Source organism: Psittacula echo (genome assembly GCF_963264785.1).
Source record: "Psittacula echo genome assembly, chromosome: 13".
Taxonomy (NCBI): domain Eukaryota; kingdom Metazoa; phylum Chordata; class Aves; order Psittaciformes; family Psittacidae; genus Psittacula; species Psittacula echo.
In genome coordinates this window covers 8,972,348-8,986,382 of record NC_137749.1, presented here as the reverse complement: position 1 = coordinate 8,986,382, position 14,035 = coordinate 8,972,348, and the positions used below count along the sequence as shown (strand labels likewise).

Sequence of the window (14,035 nt, the reverse complement as noted above, 5' to 3'; positions counted from 1 at the left end):
TTCTTTCATGATTATGTAAAGCAACTGTGGGAATCCATCATCCAGGTAACTCCACAATCCAAAGGCACTACAGCTACTCCTTGCTGACAACGACACAGAGCTGAACAAAATCACTGCAGTGTCATGTAGGCATCTTTGGTACTTCCTAGCAAAGGGTGCTGTCTTCCTATAAATCATAGCCCATTTCAGCTGCAGTCGAGAAAAGGACTGGATACCGCTATTGCTTCTCCTTGCTGGTGCCCAATATTGGCTTTACTGTCTTCTTTTGACTAATAGGAGGTGAAATCTTGGCATTGCTGATTCTCGTTGGCTGTGCTATCTTACTCGTGAATGTTTTCTTTTTCATCTAGCAGATCTCCAGTAGACCATGTGTTCAACATGGGGCTCACAGCCAACCTTCTGCACTGTGGTATCAGTCATCTGCAGTCTCTGTTGCTGGTGGGTTTGAGCAAGAAGCAATCAATAAGCCCATGGAAATGAATGTAAAACTTTGATTTACAGCTACATTTAGCTAAACTAGATGCCATGGATGGGGTTCATGACACAGAAGCATTACCCACCTAAATTGTTTGAGCAAGGAATGACAAATCTTAAGTCCTGTTTAACCACCCCCATTTGATGTATGTGTCTTTGCAATGTGCTGTAAAATCTGAACCACTTGTTTCCTTCAGTGTAGAAAGTAATGAGCTAACAGTGGTGATGAAGCAGACGTTTCTGTTTCAGCCTGAATTAGTGACTGTTGGACACAAATTGAGGCTTTTTAAATTCTTGTAGAGCTGCTCAGTTTACCTTCACTCGTATTTGCTGGTTTCATCCAGGTTCTCTAGAAAACTTTACTGGGGAAATTAATTCTTCATGCTCTACCAGATCAGTCTGGAAATGCCGGTCCTCTATACCTGGGAAATGGAGTGAGCAGAAGGGCTTCTTCAGAGACTAAGGAGAACTTTAAGAAATATGGGTTCCCCTTTAGTAATGCAGACTTCATGTCTCTGCTTTTTGGCAAGGGCCAGACAAAACATTTTCTGCATCTAGATCAAGTTTGCTATTCAAGTAGCACTAATGTAGATTACAGGCTTTCATGTTACTGCCTCTGTTTTATTTATTTCTTTTTTAAGAAAGCAAGCATAATCTTGAATATGTCATGCAGAAAGTTGCTTGTAAATTATGTGTAGAGACTATAATGGGTGTTTACCTGTTTCACCAAACTGATAATGCAGTTTTGCGTCTCTAACCGCACGTCTTGCAGTCAGCATCGCTTTTATATATATATATGTATATAATATATATATATAAAGATTTTTTTTCTTCAAAGTGTTAAGCTGTTCTTTTCTATTTTAGATATCTAACAAAATCTGTTACCTGTTGCACTACAGCTAATCCTTAATATCTTGTTAGATGGGTTTTGGTACTTGCAGGGTGGTGGGTTTTTTTGTGTTTGTTTTTGAGTCAGAATGTTTTGAAGTTTGGGTTTGCCACATTCTCATGTTGTTGTGTTGAGCTGTTTGGAAAGAATCTGAAGTTCTCATTAGAATGAGAAAATATTTAAATGTATTAATGGTGCAGCTGTTATCTAGCCTTCAAATAGAAATAGCTCTTGGAAAGAAATATTTTGAACATGCCTTGACAAACATAAACCTGCTCATTTTATACAAGAGTTCATCATATGCTTGAGGCATAGAGTAAGACAAAACCAGGTCTTTTGCATAGCCTAAAAGAAAACATTCTAGCTATGTTGTGGTGGGTCAGGCCAGCTGCAGTATTTCAGTCTGCAGTTTGGTGATGTGCTATTTTCCCTGTAAAACACTGCACAAATGATAGAAAAGAGACTTATTTCCCACATCCTGTTCTAGGCTGTAGAGTAAGCACTTCCAGGAAAGCGCCTTCTTCTACCCAGCCTGATTCTTCCACCTAGACCTTCATCTTCTGAGCCCTTGCATAAGACAGGAACCTGCTCCTACCTCAAGGTAAGGCAGGAGGGTCTTGGTATGGAAAACCTTTCTCCAGGGCTTTGTGTTTCTACCCCTAGAGGGCTCCCTCTTTCCTTTGGCCAAAGCAAACCGAAACGCTATAGGGAAAATACGTGATGTTCCCGTGTCCACAGATTGATCAAAAGAACCCTCTGCATACTGTGCCATTCCCACAACATTTTCATCTTCCAGGTAGGCACTGAAAAGCTGAGTGCGAAAAGTCTGCATGGTAATACCTTCCTTCTTGCCCTGTATCTTTTAGGAAGTTGCAGTGTCTCCGGCACTAATTCTGTGGTCTGCTTTCTACTGGTTAAAATTCAAATAGTCAGTTCAGGATGGAGTATAGCTGTCCAATACCAGATCTCTGATAACAGCCAAGAGTAATTTGGGGAGAGTGCAAAAAGCCTTAAATAGGAGACAGGAAAGTAGTAATTAACGTAAAGAGTGGGACTAAACAAGCATAGGTTAGAATAATATTCCTTTCTGCATCTCTTAATTGAGATTAAACAAATCTGAAGCCTTGTTTTTCTTCATTTAAGACAGAAAAGCTCTCTTTCTGTGTGTATATCAGGCTGAGAGAGACCTCTCTCCTAGTCTACAGCCTAGTTCCTTTACAAAACCAAGTTCTGGTGTCAGCATGGGGAAAGGACAACATTTTTAACAATGGACCAGAAGACACATCAGGCTTTCTGTATAATTAATTATAGTCATTTAAAATCTTGTGCAAAGTCTATGCTTGAAGAAGTTCTAAGTTATAATTAAGCCAAGCTGCTAACGATGGATTGAATTGTTGGGTTCCAGACAGGTGCAGGTAAGCAAGATTTGGGCCACTGCCATCAGGTATTTCACCAATTGCTTTCTATTGATGCAGCTAATTTCACACAACTGTGCCAGGAGCTGGAATGACCAGCATGGGGTGAAACGTGGATGCATGTCAGGAGTTTTCCCTGTAACTGGCTGAATGTCACTGGTCTTTGGAGGTACTGTGTCTTTAGTGCTGGCTCTCAAAAGATTCCTTAAAGCAGAGCTGCTTCAGCACTACTCCAGTAGAACCCCTGCCACTGAGAGACTCAAGATGGGAAAATGAATTTGATGCTGAAATGTCGTTGCCAATTCCCCTTTCTGTCCTGTCAGTCTCCTGAAGTTTCATGTCTTTCCGAAGAAACAAAACATTGCAACTGAGGCAAAGGTCAGGTTCAGCAGTGTAGGCAGGGTGCATTGTTGCATTGATGAGTCTGCATTTAAAGACAAAAAGGAATCTTTACTCTGTCCCACCCTTCAATGGATTTTAATCTCCTCAAAACATTAGAATTATCAAATCATACACAGACAGAGCTTCCTCTTACTACAGATTGAAAGCTGATTGCTTGTACTGGTGATTGATGAGGATACTAAAGTAAATATCAATCCCTAGATATTCAGCATTAAGCTTACATTTAAAGTCTAAACGCAGTGTTTGGAAGTTACTGGCTGAACTATTGAAACAATGTACTGCTACACAGTGCAGTGTATACTAACTAGAAAATTGAGGAAAGCATTTCAGGTGCTTGGATTTGGACTGACATTAAACCCTTTGAAAAACAGTTTAATCCAATTCCCTCCCCATGATGTTTTCTCTCCTGGAAATGTTTTTAAGGCTGTTTTTTTTGCCTTAATTTTAGCATCTCAATTTGTGTCTTGGTTCTGTCTGATTTCTAAGGTAAACAAATCATGGATCTGTATTCCCAATCTTAAGCCTCCTTGTAACTGGTGGCCTTTTCTAAGAGATGGGGGGTGGCTGTTTTCTGCAGGATGAAAGAGGCAGAGAAGGGGATCCAAGCAGTTTAGTATTTTTTACTTTGAAGTAGTTTAAGGAAAGGTTAATAATAAATCCTAATACAAATACTAATGAAAACCATTCACTTTTTCCCCCGAACAATTGCCTTTTGTAATGGGAAGATATGTTGCAAAGGCCTGCCCCTACAATTAGAAAACTGTCTTCTAGTATTTTCTTGTTAATGAAATTTGAAGTCAATGAGCTATTCCCAAACAGCAATCGGCCAAGCCAGGATGTGCATTAGCAGGCTAATGGCAAGCATCCTGCATTGCTGAAGGCCGTGGGTCTCATGGCAGCCCTCTAGAAGCTGGCCACATTGCTTGGAGCACTTAATACTGGCTCTGCTAAAGCACTTCTTGTGCTTCCATCGCCTCCTTTGGGAGGCGATTCCATTCACTAATAGATCTCGCTGTCAAGAAGTCTTTCCTGTCCTTTAGTCTTCCTGATCTCAGTTCCAATATATAAAACTGAAACTTCTTTGAAAAGAAAGCAAAAATTTTAAAAAGGCAAAAAATCATCACACTTGTTGGTTTTTTTTTTTTTTGTTTTTTTTTTTTTTTAAGGAAACTAATCTGGTTTTCAGTATTCTCTGTAGGACTTGGGGTGATAGTTAAATGTTGCTGCACACATTTGGGGCTGATGGCAGCAGGATCTGGAAGTTGGCTAGCATAAATCCACTCAGAAATAACACTACTGCAACTCTGAATCTGTCAGTGACCGATGTGTGTGCCTGTGACATGTACAAAAGCTGGCAGCTAATGAAAGCCGAGCTGAGCTGCTCAGGGCTCAAGGGAAGTTTGTGAAGTTACACAATGCGCTAGTTGAGATGTCACAGGGAAGCCAAGGGCTGGGGGTGTGGAGGGAAGACCACCAGGGCTGTGTTCCGCAAGGAAACTGGTGTCTGCACAGCAGCAGCCTGCAAAGCTCCCTGCCTTAGGCAGCCAGAGCTGCTCGCAGCCATCGCCAGCCGTGGAGGGAGGCTGGTGCACAGGAAGTAGCTGAGAGAGGTTTTCACAAGGACCTGTTGTTTGGTTGCTCAGATTGTATCAGTGTTCTGGCTATTGAGAGGGATTTGGCCTTTGGGTTTTGCTTTCAGCTTTATTTATTTTTGCCTGTTCTCAATTCTCTTTCTGAATACCAATATTCTGAGTCACCCAGAACGATTTCTGCCTTCATTAAAGATTCCTTCCAGCTCCCCTTCAACTGCCTGTAGGCTGTTGCCTGCCCCTGCCTCCCCCTATGCTCTTTGCTGCACATATTTAGCTCTTAGTGTTCCATCACTCGTCAACTCCTGCTGCTCTGGCACTTGAATACCTTCAACCGTATTAAAATATATTATACGTTAGGTTCTTTGTGCAACTTGTGTTTCTCACCTGACCTCTTCTCTCCCTGCTACTTCTGAAACATGTTCTCAGGCACTTGAGATACAGGAAGAGGCCACAGTTTATCCTACTCCTACAGCAGCTCTGCTTAGAGCTGATTGAGTGAAATGGTTAAACCAGGAAACTGGGCATCCAGACCCTTTAGTCTATTTCTGTTACACTGGGTTCTTCTATGTCACCCTGGCTAAATCCATTTACCTATTTGTGTCTTTGCTTCCTTCATATACATTGGTGTTTAAACTGGCTGTGGTATCTACACCAAACAGACGGGAGTATGTTTCTAGAAAACCAAAATTAAAAGATGCAATATAAACCAGAAGTAATTGTATAGTTCTTTAGTGGGTATTCCTACATGAATTGCTGAGCTCTGTGGCACTCTAAAGCTTGTGCATAAGAAATTCTACAATCAATAAAGAAAATAGCCTGGAAAGGAGGATGGGTCTCTTATTACAGCACTGTCGATACTGTAGATGTCTTAATGCTAGTTAATGACAGTCCCTAATGGTATTCAAGCAATGTACATTTGCTGTAGCTTTTTTCAAAGTCCAGATGAGCTGCTCAGAGCTCTCTTAATGATGCGAATTATTTAACGCTCATTTGTATGCAGTATGCTCCTGCTTTGGAAGTACTTCACAGAATTCAAGCCAAATTCAGCCTTGCAGCTCCACTGAAGTCAGTGTTTGTCTCTGCATCTGCTGGTCGCTTTTCTTCCTGGTTTTCCTTGAAGAGTTAACTTCTCGTTAGGCTGGCTTTATTTTTTTAAGGTAATATCTGCTAAGTGTTTTTAGTCACCCTTCTCTCCTCCCAAAAAAGTGGCTGTAAGTACAAATGCATTCTGTTGATTCTCACATCTCCCTCTCAATCGCTGCGAAAGGAGGACAGGCTAAGCAGAATATAGGTTTTTTTGTGCTCTTTTCTTTCCCCTACTTTGCACCTCCTAAGCACAGTTTCGGTGATAGCTGGCACTTTTCCTGAAAATCATCCTGCAAAGAATCTCTACCATCTGATGTATGCAAGATACCAAGTTCTGCTCTGTGGCCCATTTCTGGTTTAACACAAAGTGAACCGATGGAGGCCCAAATCACGTACAATTCTGCAGGTTAGTGATGCTCAATAAAACCATGTCAGGATGCACTTTCTTATGGCTAAAAGCAATATGGCATAGGAGCTTGACCTGGTATTTTGAACTAAAATAGCTACTGAAAGGTGGAATTGACATTCTCAGTTCAGGCATATACTAATTTCTTTTTAGTGTTGGACTTCATAACTGCAATGTTCTTGTAATGCAATTTTTAACTCGTCCCAACTATGTTTTTAACACACACAGTGAAAGAAAATAAAAAATCATCTGCAATCATCATTTTCTTGCCCTGCGTACTGGGTAAGGTCATGATTTTCAGCTTACAGCACAGACCCACAACCATCTACTGCCTGCACAGAGTAAGTGGGAGTAATGGAAAAGCATCCTTTCTGGATGTGCATGTCACTAGAATGGGCAGAGATGCTTCTTGTCAGCTGTTAGATATTTGCTGGCAGCACAGGGATGAGTGGTGAGATGTGGGAATAATGGGTTCATTTCCAAGCTTCACAGCGGATGAATCTAGGTGCCCTGTTGTCCTATTTTATACTGTTATAGAATGTGACGGCTTCCCCTCTTCCTTTTGCTGCAGGACTGTCCTCCAGCTCCTGCCTGTGTTCATCCTGATGTTCTCTACAGCTGGCTCCTTCCCCCCTCAGCTCCTCCCTCCCCACTGCCTGCCCATCCCTTTTGGCCTGCATAGATCTTCCCTCTCTCCTGCTGGGGATGGATGTAATCCCCGGAGGAATGTGGCCCACAGGCCCCTGCAGGACTTGGGCATGTGACCCTGCAAAGCCTCCGATGGTGAATGCAGAGCAGGAAAAAGCAACCTCATGTCACCTGGTAGCACAGGGAGGGAAGAGCTGAATGTCTGTGGGCTGTTCACTGGGCTGGGCTGTCCCGCCAGCTTTATCAGACGAAAAATAGAGGCTAGACTTTTCGGCTGCATGGGCTATTTCCCTATTCATTGTGTCTGGGTGATGTATTCTCTGCCTGTGGTTTTAATAAATATCTTTCATAGCTACTTTCTGCTCCAGTCCCCCTTGGGATAGCTCTTTCCAGCTCAGCTGCATCAGTGTGCTCAAGATGTTAAGTCTAAGTGTGTGGAACAGAGGAAAGAGGAGAGAGAACTTCAGGCAGAGCTTCTCAGAAAGCTTTAAGCATATCTCTGTGAAGATGCTGTATATTACACAGTCTCACCTGCAGTTTAAGTTGCACAAAGCGCCCTCAATCACATTAACCCTTTTGCCCTTTTTGTATTTGTATGTCCACAGAGCAGTCAGAAGTGTTTGTAGAGAATCCCAAGCTGCTGCTAGGACCAAAACTTGTGCTGGTTTTTAACACGGCTTTGCATGTAGGAGGTTGCTGTGTTTTGGAGAGTATGCTGGAAATTCCAACAGGGATAAAAATCACAACTCTGTGTTTGGAAACTGAGTTTTGTCCTATGTAGTAAGCACCCATCTTAACCCTGCTAGAGCAGAACAAACCCTCTTCTCTAGCAGAACCCAGAGTTGTTGTTAATTAACGTCTTGCTGAAAATGAAGTCTCTGCCATCTGTTCCGCCACCTCACTACGAATGCCACGCTCATTATGGGGATTATGTAATTAAAAATGAACATATATTTTGGTAGAGTGCTGCACAGGCATCTGTGCTGGTTCTCCTCCTGTTCCATTTACTCTCCCCTGCCCCCATCCCATCAGCAAGGAAAAGGCGACAATTGTTTGACTCCTCGATAGCTCTACCCTGGCGCTGGGGTGCTGGCTGCCAAGCTGCTGTGTTTGGTGGGAGCAGCTGCTTCAGCCCTGCTGCGTTTGAGCCGCGAGTCCTTTGGAAACCCTGGCTCTTGGGTTCATGAGAAATCCGTGGCAGGAAGATGCCCCTCAAACTGGAGCCGCTTTAAGTTCTTGTGAGGGGTTAACTGGAATCCCTCAGAAGAAAAGTGAAAAGAAAGAGGCCTGGTTACTTCATAAGCGATAGCATGACCTCTGAGATCAGCCAGGCTGCTCCTGTTACAAATATGGCCTCTGTCTATGTACGGGTGGAGGAAGAGAGAAAGAGGAGGGGTAGCTTTCCTGTAAGTGGGTTAGAGCAATTACTGAGGTCTCTTACAGCAAATGAAGTTGTCAGTGTGAGTCACATTCCCTTTTTTCTCTCACTGCCAAGTTTTAGGCAGTAACCAGACAGAGGGAGAAAAAAAAAAACCCAACAGGGAAAAGCAACAATGGAGAAAAGTTGAACTGAAAGAACCCTTCGTTCGGGGCATTGTTTGATGTTTCAGTTCTGATTGCACGTAGAGATAAAGGGTCTATAAATATCCTGTCTGTAAAATTCCTTGTCGCAACATCGCCTGTCAGCTGAACAAATAGGTTCGGTTCTCCAGATAGCACGTAATTACATATGTAAATACAAAATTCCTGAGTAAGTCCCTGCACCACATGGAACGGAGGCCTGATCCCTGGGAAGGACATTACTTGTTTCTGCTTTACTGAGAGATGCCCTGGTCTCAGGAAAGCAAATGGCACATCCAGCTGTTAGTGCTGAGTTGCTGCAAGCTCCGAGGCCGGGCTGCAGTAAGCAAGGAGATGTTTATCTGCCTGACTAGACTAGATGAAAGCATCTTCTGACACTTTCTGAAAGTATCTTAGCATTTAGTGCTGTTTAACAAATGGCTGGAAGCTTTTCTACTCTGCCTCAGAGCTTTTAATGAAGCATTGTGATTCCCAGTGTGGTCAATTGTTTGACACTTTCATTATTACTGGTATGCATAGCGTTTTTTAATGTTTGACAGCTGGAGAAAGAAGTATTTTGTGCATTCAAACTTTTAGCACAAAGCTGCTGTTTTCCATTCTGCCTTTGTCTTTTATTCTTGCTGATGCAAATCGACGAAAGACAGAACTGATTAAATTACGTTTGTTTACTTCTTCCTTGATGATAATAAGCCACAGCCTGCCTTTTATAAAAGACAGAAATAGAGGATGTGAATGTTTCTACAATATTTCTAGAAAGTTTTTGTTGGTTTTTTTTTTCCTTGCAATATAAAGGCATTTATCTGTTTCTGATGTCTCGCTGTATCAGATAATGCACACTTCCTAATGTACGTGGAATAAGAACAGAGGAACAAATGACAGCTAGCAATGGATTCCATTTGGCAAGCTTCTATCTTGTTTTTTTATTAATTCAACAGTATAAATGATCAGACCACATCACAAAACAAACACAGTGAGATGCCTCTGTCCCTTGCCGTCAGACTGCCTCTGATCATTGCTACAGCTGTACAAAAACATCCCCTCCATTGCAGGCTTTAGGTTTACACACACACAGTTGTTCCTGGGTCCTGGCTTCAGCACACTGGCAAGACAGAGGCAAGAAGCAAGCACTGAGAGGCAGGGCTTCAGAAATAGGATACCCATGATTGTTTTGGTGAGTAATGCGCATGTCTTGTGGATTGTGTAATACTTTTTATTTTGAACGCCTGACCTGAGAGAGGAGGCCTGCGTTTGTCTGCCTTGCTGTGCTGTGGCTGCAGGGAGAAGGATCCTGGATCAGAAATGTGTTTCTAGAGGCCAGCAGCTGCTTGAGTGGTAGGACAAGGTCACCAGGAGCATGGAGAATTACAGCAGAAAGATTTTGGAAAGGCAAATGGCAGAAACAGGAAAGGCAGAAGATGAGCACAAAGGAGATGGTGAGGAAGTCACTATAAACCTGACTGGTTTTCCCCCATGCTTTTCAAGAACAGAGAAAAGTGCAGCAAAGGATGGCAAAGGCAAAAGAAGTGGCTGAAGGCTTCTCAGCACTGCTGTCAAACCTCCCTGTTTGACTTGGGGAGTCATGGCAGCTGAGCCAAAACTAATGGACTGCTGGTATCAAAAGGACACTTCTGCTCCCAGCCCTGCTGCTTTCTTTGTACAGGTCGGATTCTCATCTGTCCCTTTATTGAGCTCAGGCAGCTCAATAAACTGCAAGAAAACTAATGCAGTACAAAATAGAGCAGCCCAGGAAAGGAGGAGAGTTGGACACTGTGAGAATGGAGACTGGAACCGCAGGGAGTGGGAGAAGTACAGGTGTCGGATTTGCCGCAGATCTGGCGTGTGCTGTGCTGGGGGATGCCTCACTGCTATTCCAGGCTTAACTTCACACTTCACCTCCTAGGTGATGCTGCCTTGAAAAGAGCATAGGCTGAACACGGAGGTAGGATGACTGGATAGGTGAAGGGAGGTCATCCAGCAGCACCAGCCCACATGGCACAGGACTGATCAGGACTCCAGGAGGATGTTGTCATGGGTGAGAGTAGTGGAAGAAGAACCAAGGAGGAAAGAGGACATGTTACGAGCAACCACAAAAGGTTGTTGCAACAAGCACCAGAAAAATGCTTGAATACAGGGCAATGGTCCCATCTTCCTAATCTAGCTCTTAAAGGGTTTATTTTCATGTAGCCATGTAGCTGTCTCTGAAGGAAGAGTCCTGTGTATGTCCCTTACTTAGGTGTACATTTCTCCAAATGGCGATTTGATAAGAGGACAGCTGCTGCCTTTTTATTATCTGTAACAAGCAGCAGTAAAAGCTGTTCAGAGTTCATGATGGAAATGTATCCATATATTGGCATTTATCCAGCTGCACTTCACAAAGGTAAATGGGACATAAGAGCGGTATGCTGCTCCCTTTTAATCCATTTTCTATAGATGGAGGTACTTTGTCTCTCTGCGGGAAAGGCCGGCAGAGCTGCTGTGCTAATAAACACTCATTTCTCACTGCAGCATATGCGCTTCCCAGACTCATAAATCCAGGCAACTTGTAGTTGAATAACAATTAAATATCCACACGTATTTCCATACCACGGTCTGGTGCGCAAGGCAGAGGCCTAAGTGGCTGGACATCTGCTGTCTGCTCCCCCCACACATACTGCTTGGCAGAGCCTAATCACTTAATCTTACCCTATTGCCATTAATGGTACCTGTTAAATTGGATGCAGAGCATTGCTCTGCAGATATTTTGCCATATCCTTCCAAAAGAGCAGTGTGCTCTCTCTCTCTCTTCTTTTCCTTTTTAAAGCAACCTTTTCTGCAATTGTAAAATACGCTTTTCCTTGCTGTTGATCTTTCTCTCAGGATTTCCAGGCCAGTGATTCAGTCTGGCTCTGTTAACATCAATGAGAAACGAGACATCATAGTGAAAAGTTATCGGAGATGCAGGAGGCTGACAGATCCTCACAACAACTTTGTGTCACTTGTACAAAACCCAGAGACTCGGTAATGCAGTAAGATAAATGTAGCGCTTGATTACAATGGATGTACTACACTCATAAAAGGCATCTCGTGTCATTAGGCCCTGCATATCTGGAGTAATAACCACCATACGTCAGGTAAGACAACAGTAACGAGAGCCAGATAATTCTCCCATTGTTAAAACTTACAAAATACTGAAAGCTGTAAATGTTTTAATTATTAATTCAATCTGCTGGTCTAGTGCTGATGGCTGAGGGAGCACCTTCCTGAGGCTCAGTCTTTCCCGTGCTCTAACTGGTAATATTCTATGTGGCAGCATCTAAAATGTGATAGCCATTTAAAGAAGTAAGAATTGTATACAGTTGTTACCAGTCTTGCATTTCCATGCAGCAGGATTACCCCATGAAACTGCAGTTCAGATGTTCCCATTTGTCCCAGAAAGCTTGAACAAATAGCTAAGTCTTACAGTTTGCCCTGAACTTCACAAGCTTCCTTCAGTGATGAAGCCCTATGAGACCCAAGCCCGTGTTTGCATTATTGTAGTTACCTATCAACATGCTTATTCCCTATAGAATTAGCAGAAACCTCAAATTTCTTCCCCAGCCCCCACCCCGTGTGCCTGTCTGCTGCAGACCAAGTCCTCACCATGATCACAAGAAGATCAGTCTCAGTAATTCGCATTTCCTTGCCACAGATCTTATCTGTTGGGGTGCAAACTGCACCAGCAAGGTCGCTGGTGCTGAAAAACCTGCACCCTTCTGCTCCCCAGCTCTACCTTTCCAAGCTCGGTTAATTTAGCCTGGAGAATTAATTGAGACAACAAAACTGTCAAGTGAGAAAGGCCACACATCGAGCTGGCACTGCTCTGAACATCTGCACAAGCTGTATATTGGATTAGGTACCTCAGCCCTTGCAGATCATTGTTATTAGAAGCAAATCTTATTTTTGCCATTTTCATCCAAGGCTCAGTGCTGTAATTCTGCAGATGTTGGTTCTCTGGGTACCCACATTATTTAAAAAGTGACAAATGTGATAGTAAAAATTGCATTTGCTCAAACATCTCACTGTTTACATACAACAAAAATCATATGTCTGGAGTCCAAATGGCCTAGTGAGAGATGCAACATGCGGGCAGTGGATAGGGCCCTCAAATCTGCTTCTCTCACACAAATATTCCCCTGATAGATATATATATTCATCATATATATATATATATATGTAATGAAAACCTTCTTTTGTTTATAATAACAGATGCCACAGGGGTTGTATATTTGGATATTATTCTTTCTTTAGGAGTGTTTATTAACAAACGCTTGAAAGTTTTACGATGTGGTGAAAACTGTATCTCTGATAAACAGGAAGCGCTCAGAGGTATTGCATTACCCCTGTAATGCAACACAGATCCCAACAGCTTGCCTCTTTTTTACAAAATACTGTGACACCACTTCCTTCAGGAAATCTCTCGGGCCTGCACAGGTCTTCTCTGCTATAAGAAATGGGTGCTTTAAAAATGAATGATGATTCATCAATTTTGGACTCTAGAAACAGATGTAATATAATGAATGTATGTACATAATATCTAGTAGAAACATGCAGAATGGACTCCTTGGGCTCTCAGGTCGGTGGATAGAACAAAGTGCAAGAAGAAGAGACTGATACCTTCCTTCCCTCCCACAGCACAGGAGCAGCTTAGAGAGCAAAGATGCAGACTTCCCTGCAGGTGCTCAGTGTGTCTCAGCCATAAATCTGGAAGCAGCTCTGCTGCAGTTCAGTGTCAGCAGATCTGGCTGGTAAGGGAGAAGCAGGCAGTCCTGTTTCTTTGTTATCTGCAACAGTAAAGCTAAGTGTGACGGTTCAGATGTGCAAACTCATATTCAGAATAACTGTGCCATGGCCTCCAACTTGCTCATAAAGGCTACCACGTGCTTGTGGTGGTGATGTATCAATGTTGGCTGATTTTTTTAATCACAGAATCCCAGTAGCAAACTGTTCTCTATCACTTGTTTCTGTTCAGCCACTGCCCATCATTTGGGGGGCAACTGGGAAGTAAACCTGTGCCATCAGAAAGTCATGAGCTAAATGTGTATTTGTGCTGAGCATCACCCCAGCTGACAACACTAGTGAAAGCAAGTTCTGGTCAGCTCTTTTTAGAAGGTCTGGTATCATTCCCCAAACTGGTTCCCCATGAAGGAACTTGTGTCTGCCAACTCTTTCACTTGCACGAAGCTGGGTGCAGTGCGGTCTGGATGTCACCCCTCCAACTGCAACCCTTCTATTCCCATAACGCATTCCCAGTACCTTTTCATTTTGCTTCTTTTACTTTCTTCCTCCCCATATTCTCTTTTATTCTTTCCTTCCTCATCCTTTATCCTTTGTGCTCACATCAGCCAACATCTTCATCACAAATGCTCCCTAAATTTTTAGCTAGGAGCAAGAAGTATTAAAAAGGGAGTTACCACAATATCCGGACAATGCAACCCCCCAGTATTCCTGTTTCTACATGCTTTGACTTCTGCCTCTGTTGGAGGCGTTGCTTGTCCCGTCTACAGCTGAACTGAGAACAAGTGGG

At 42.9% G+C, this 14,035-nt stretch overlaps 1 protein-coding gene across 1 annotated transcript in view; it reads left to right on the top strand.

Annotated features, from left to right (window-relative positions):
- Positions 1 to 9,597, top strand: part of PPM1F (protein phosphatase, Mg2+/Mn2+ dependent 1F) — a 37,459-nt gene extending 27,862 nt beyond the window's left edge. Inside the window, exon 9 of the mRNA XM_080628963.1 lies at positions 9,543 to 9,597. Within this exon, the coding sequence (XP_080485089.1) occupies positions 9,543 to 9,549 (7 nt within the window). The 3' untranslated portion in view covers positions 9,550 to 9,597. The remainder of the gene's footprint in view (positions 1 to 9,542) is intronic.
- The last annotated feature ends 4,438 nt before the right edge of the window (positions 9,598 to 14,035 follow it).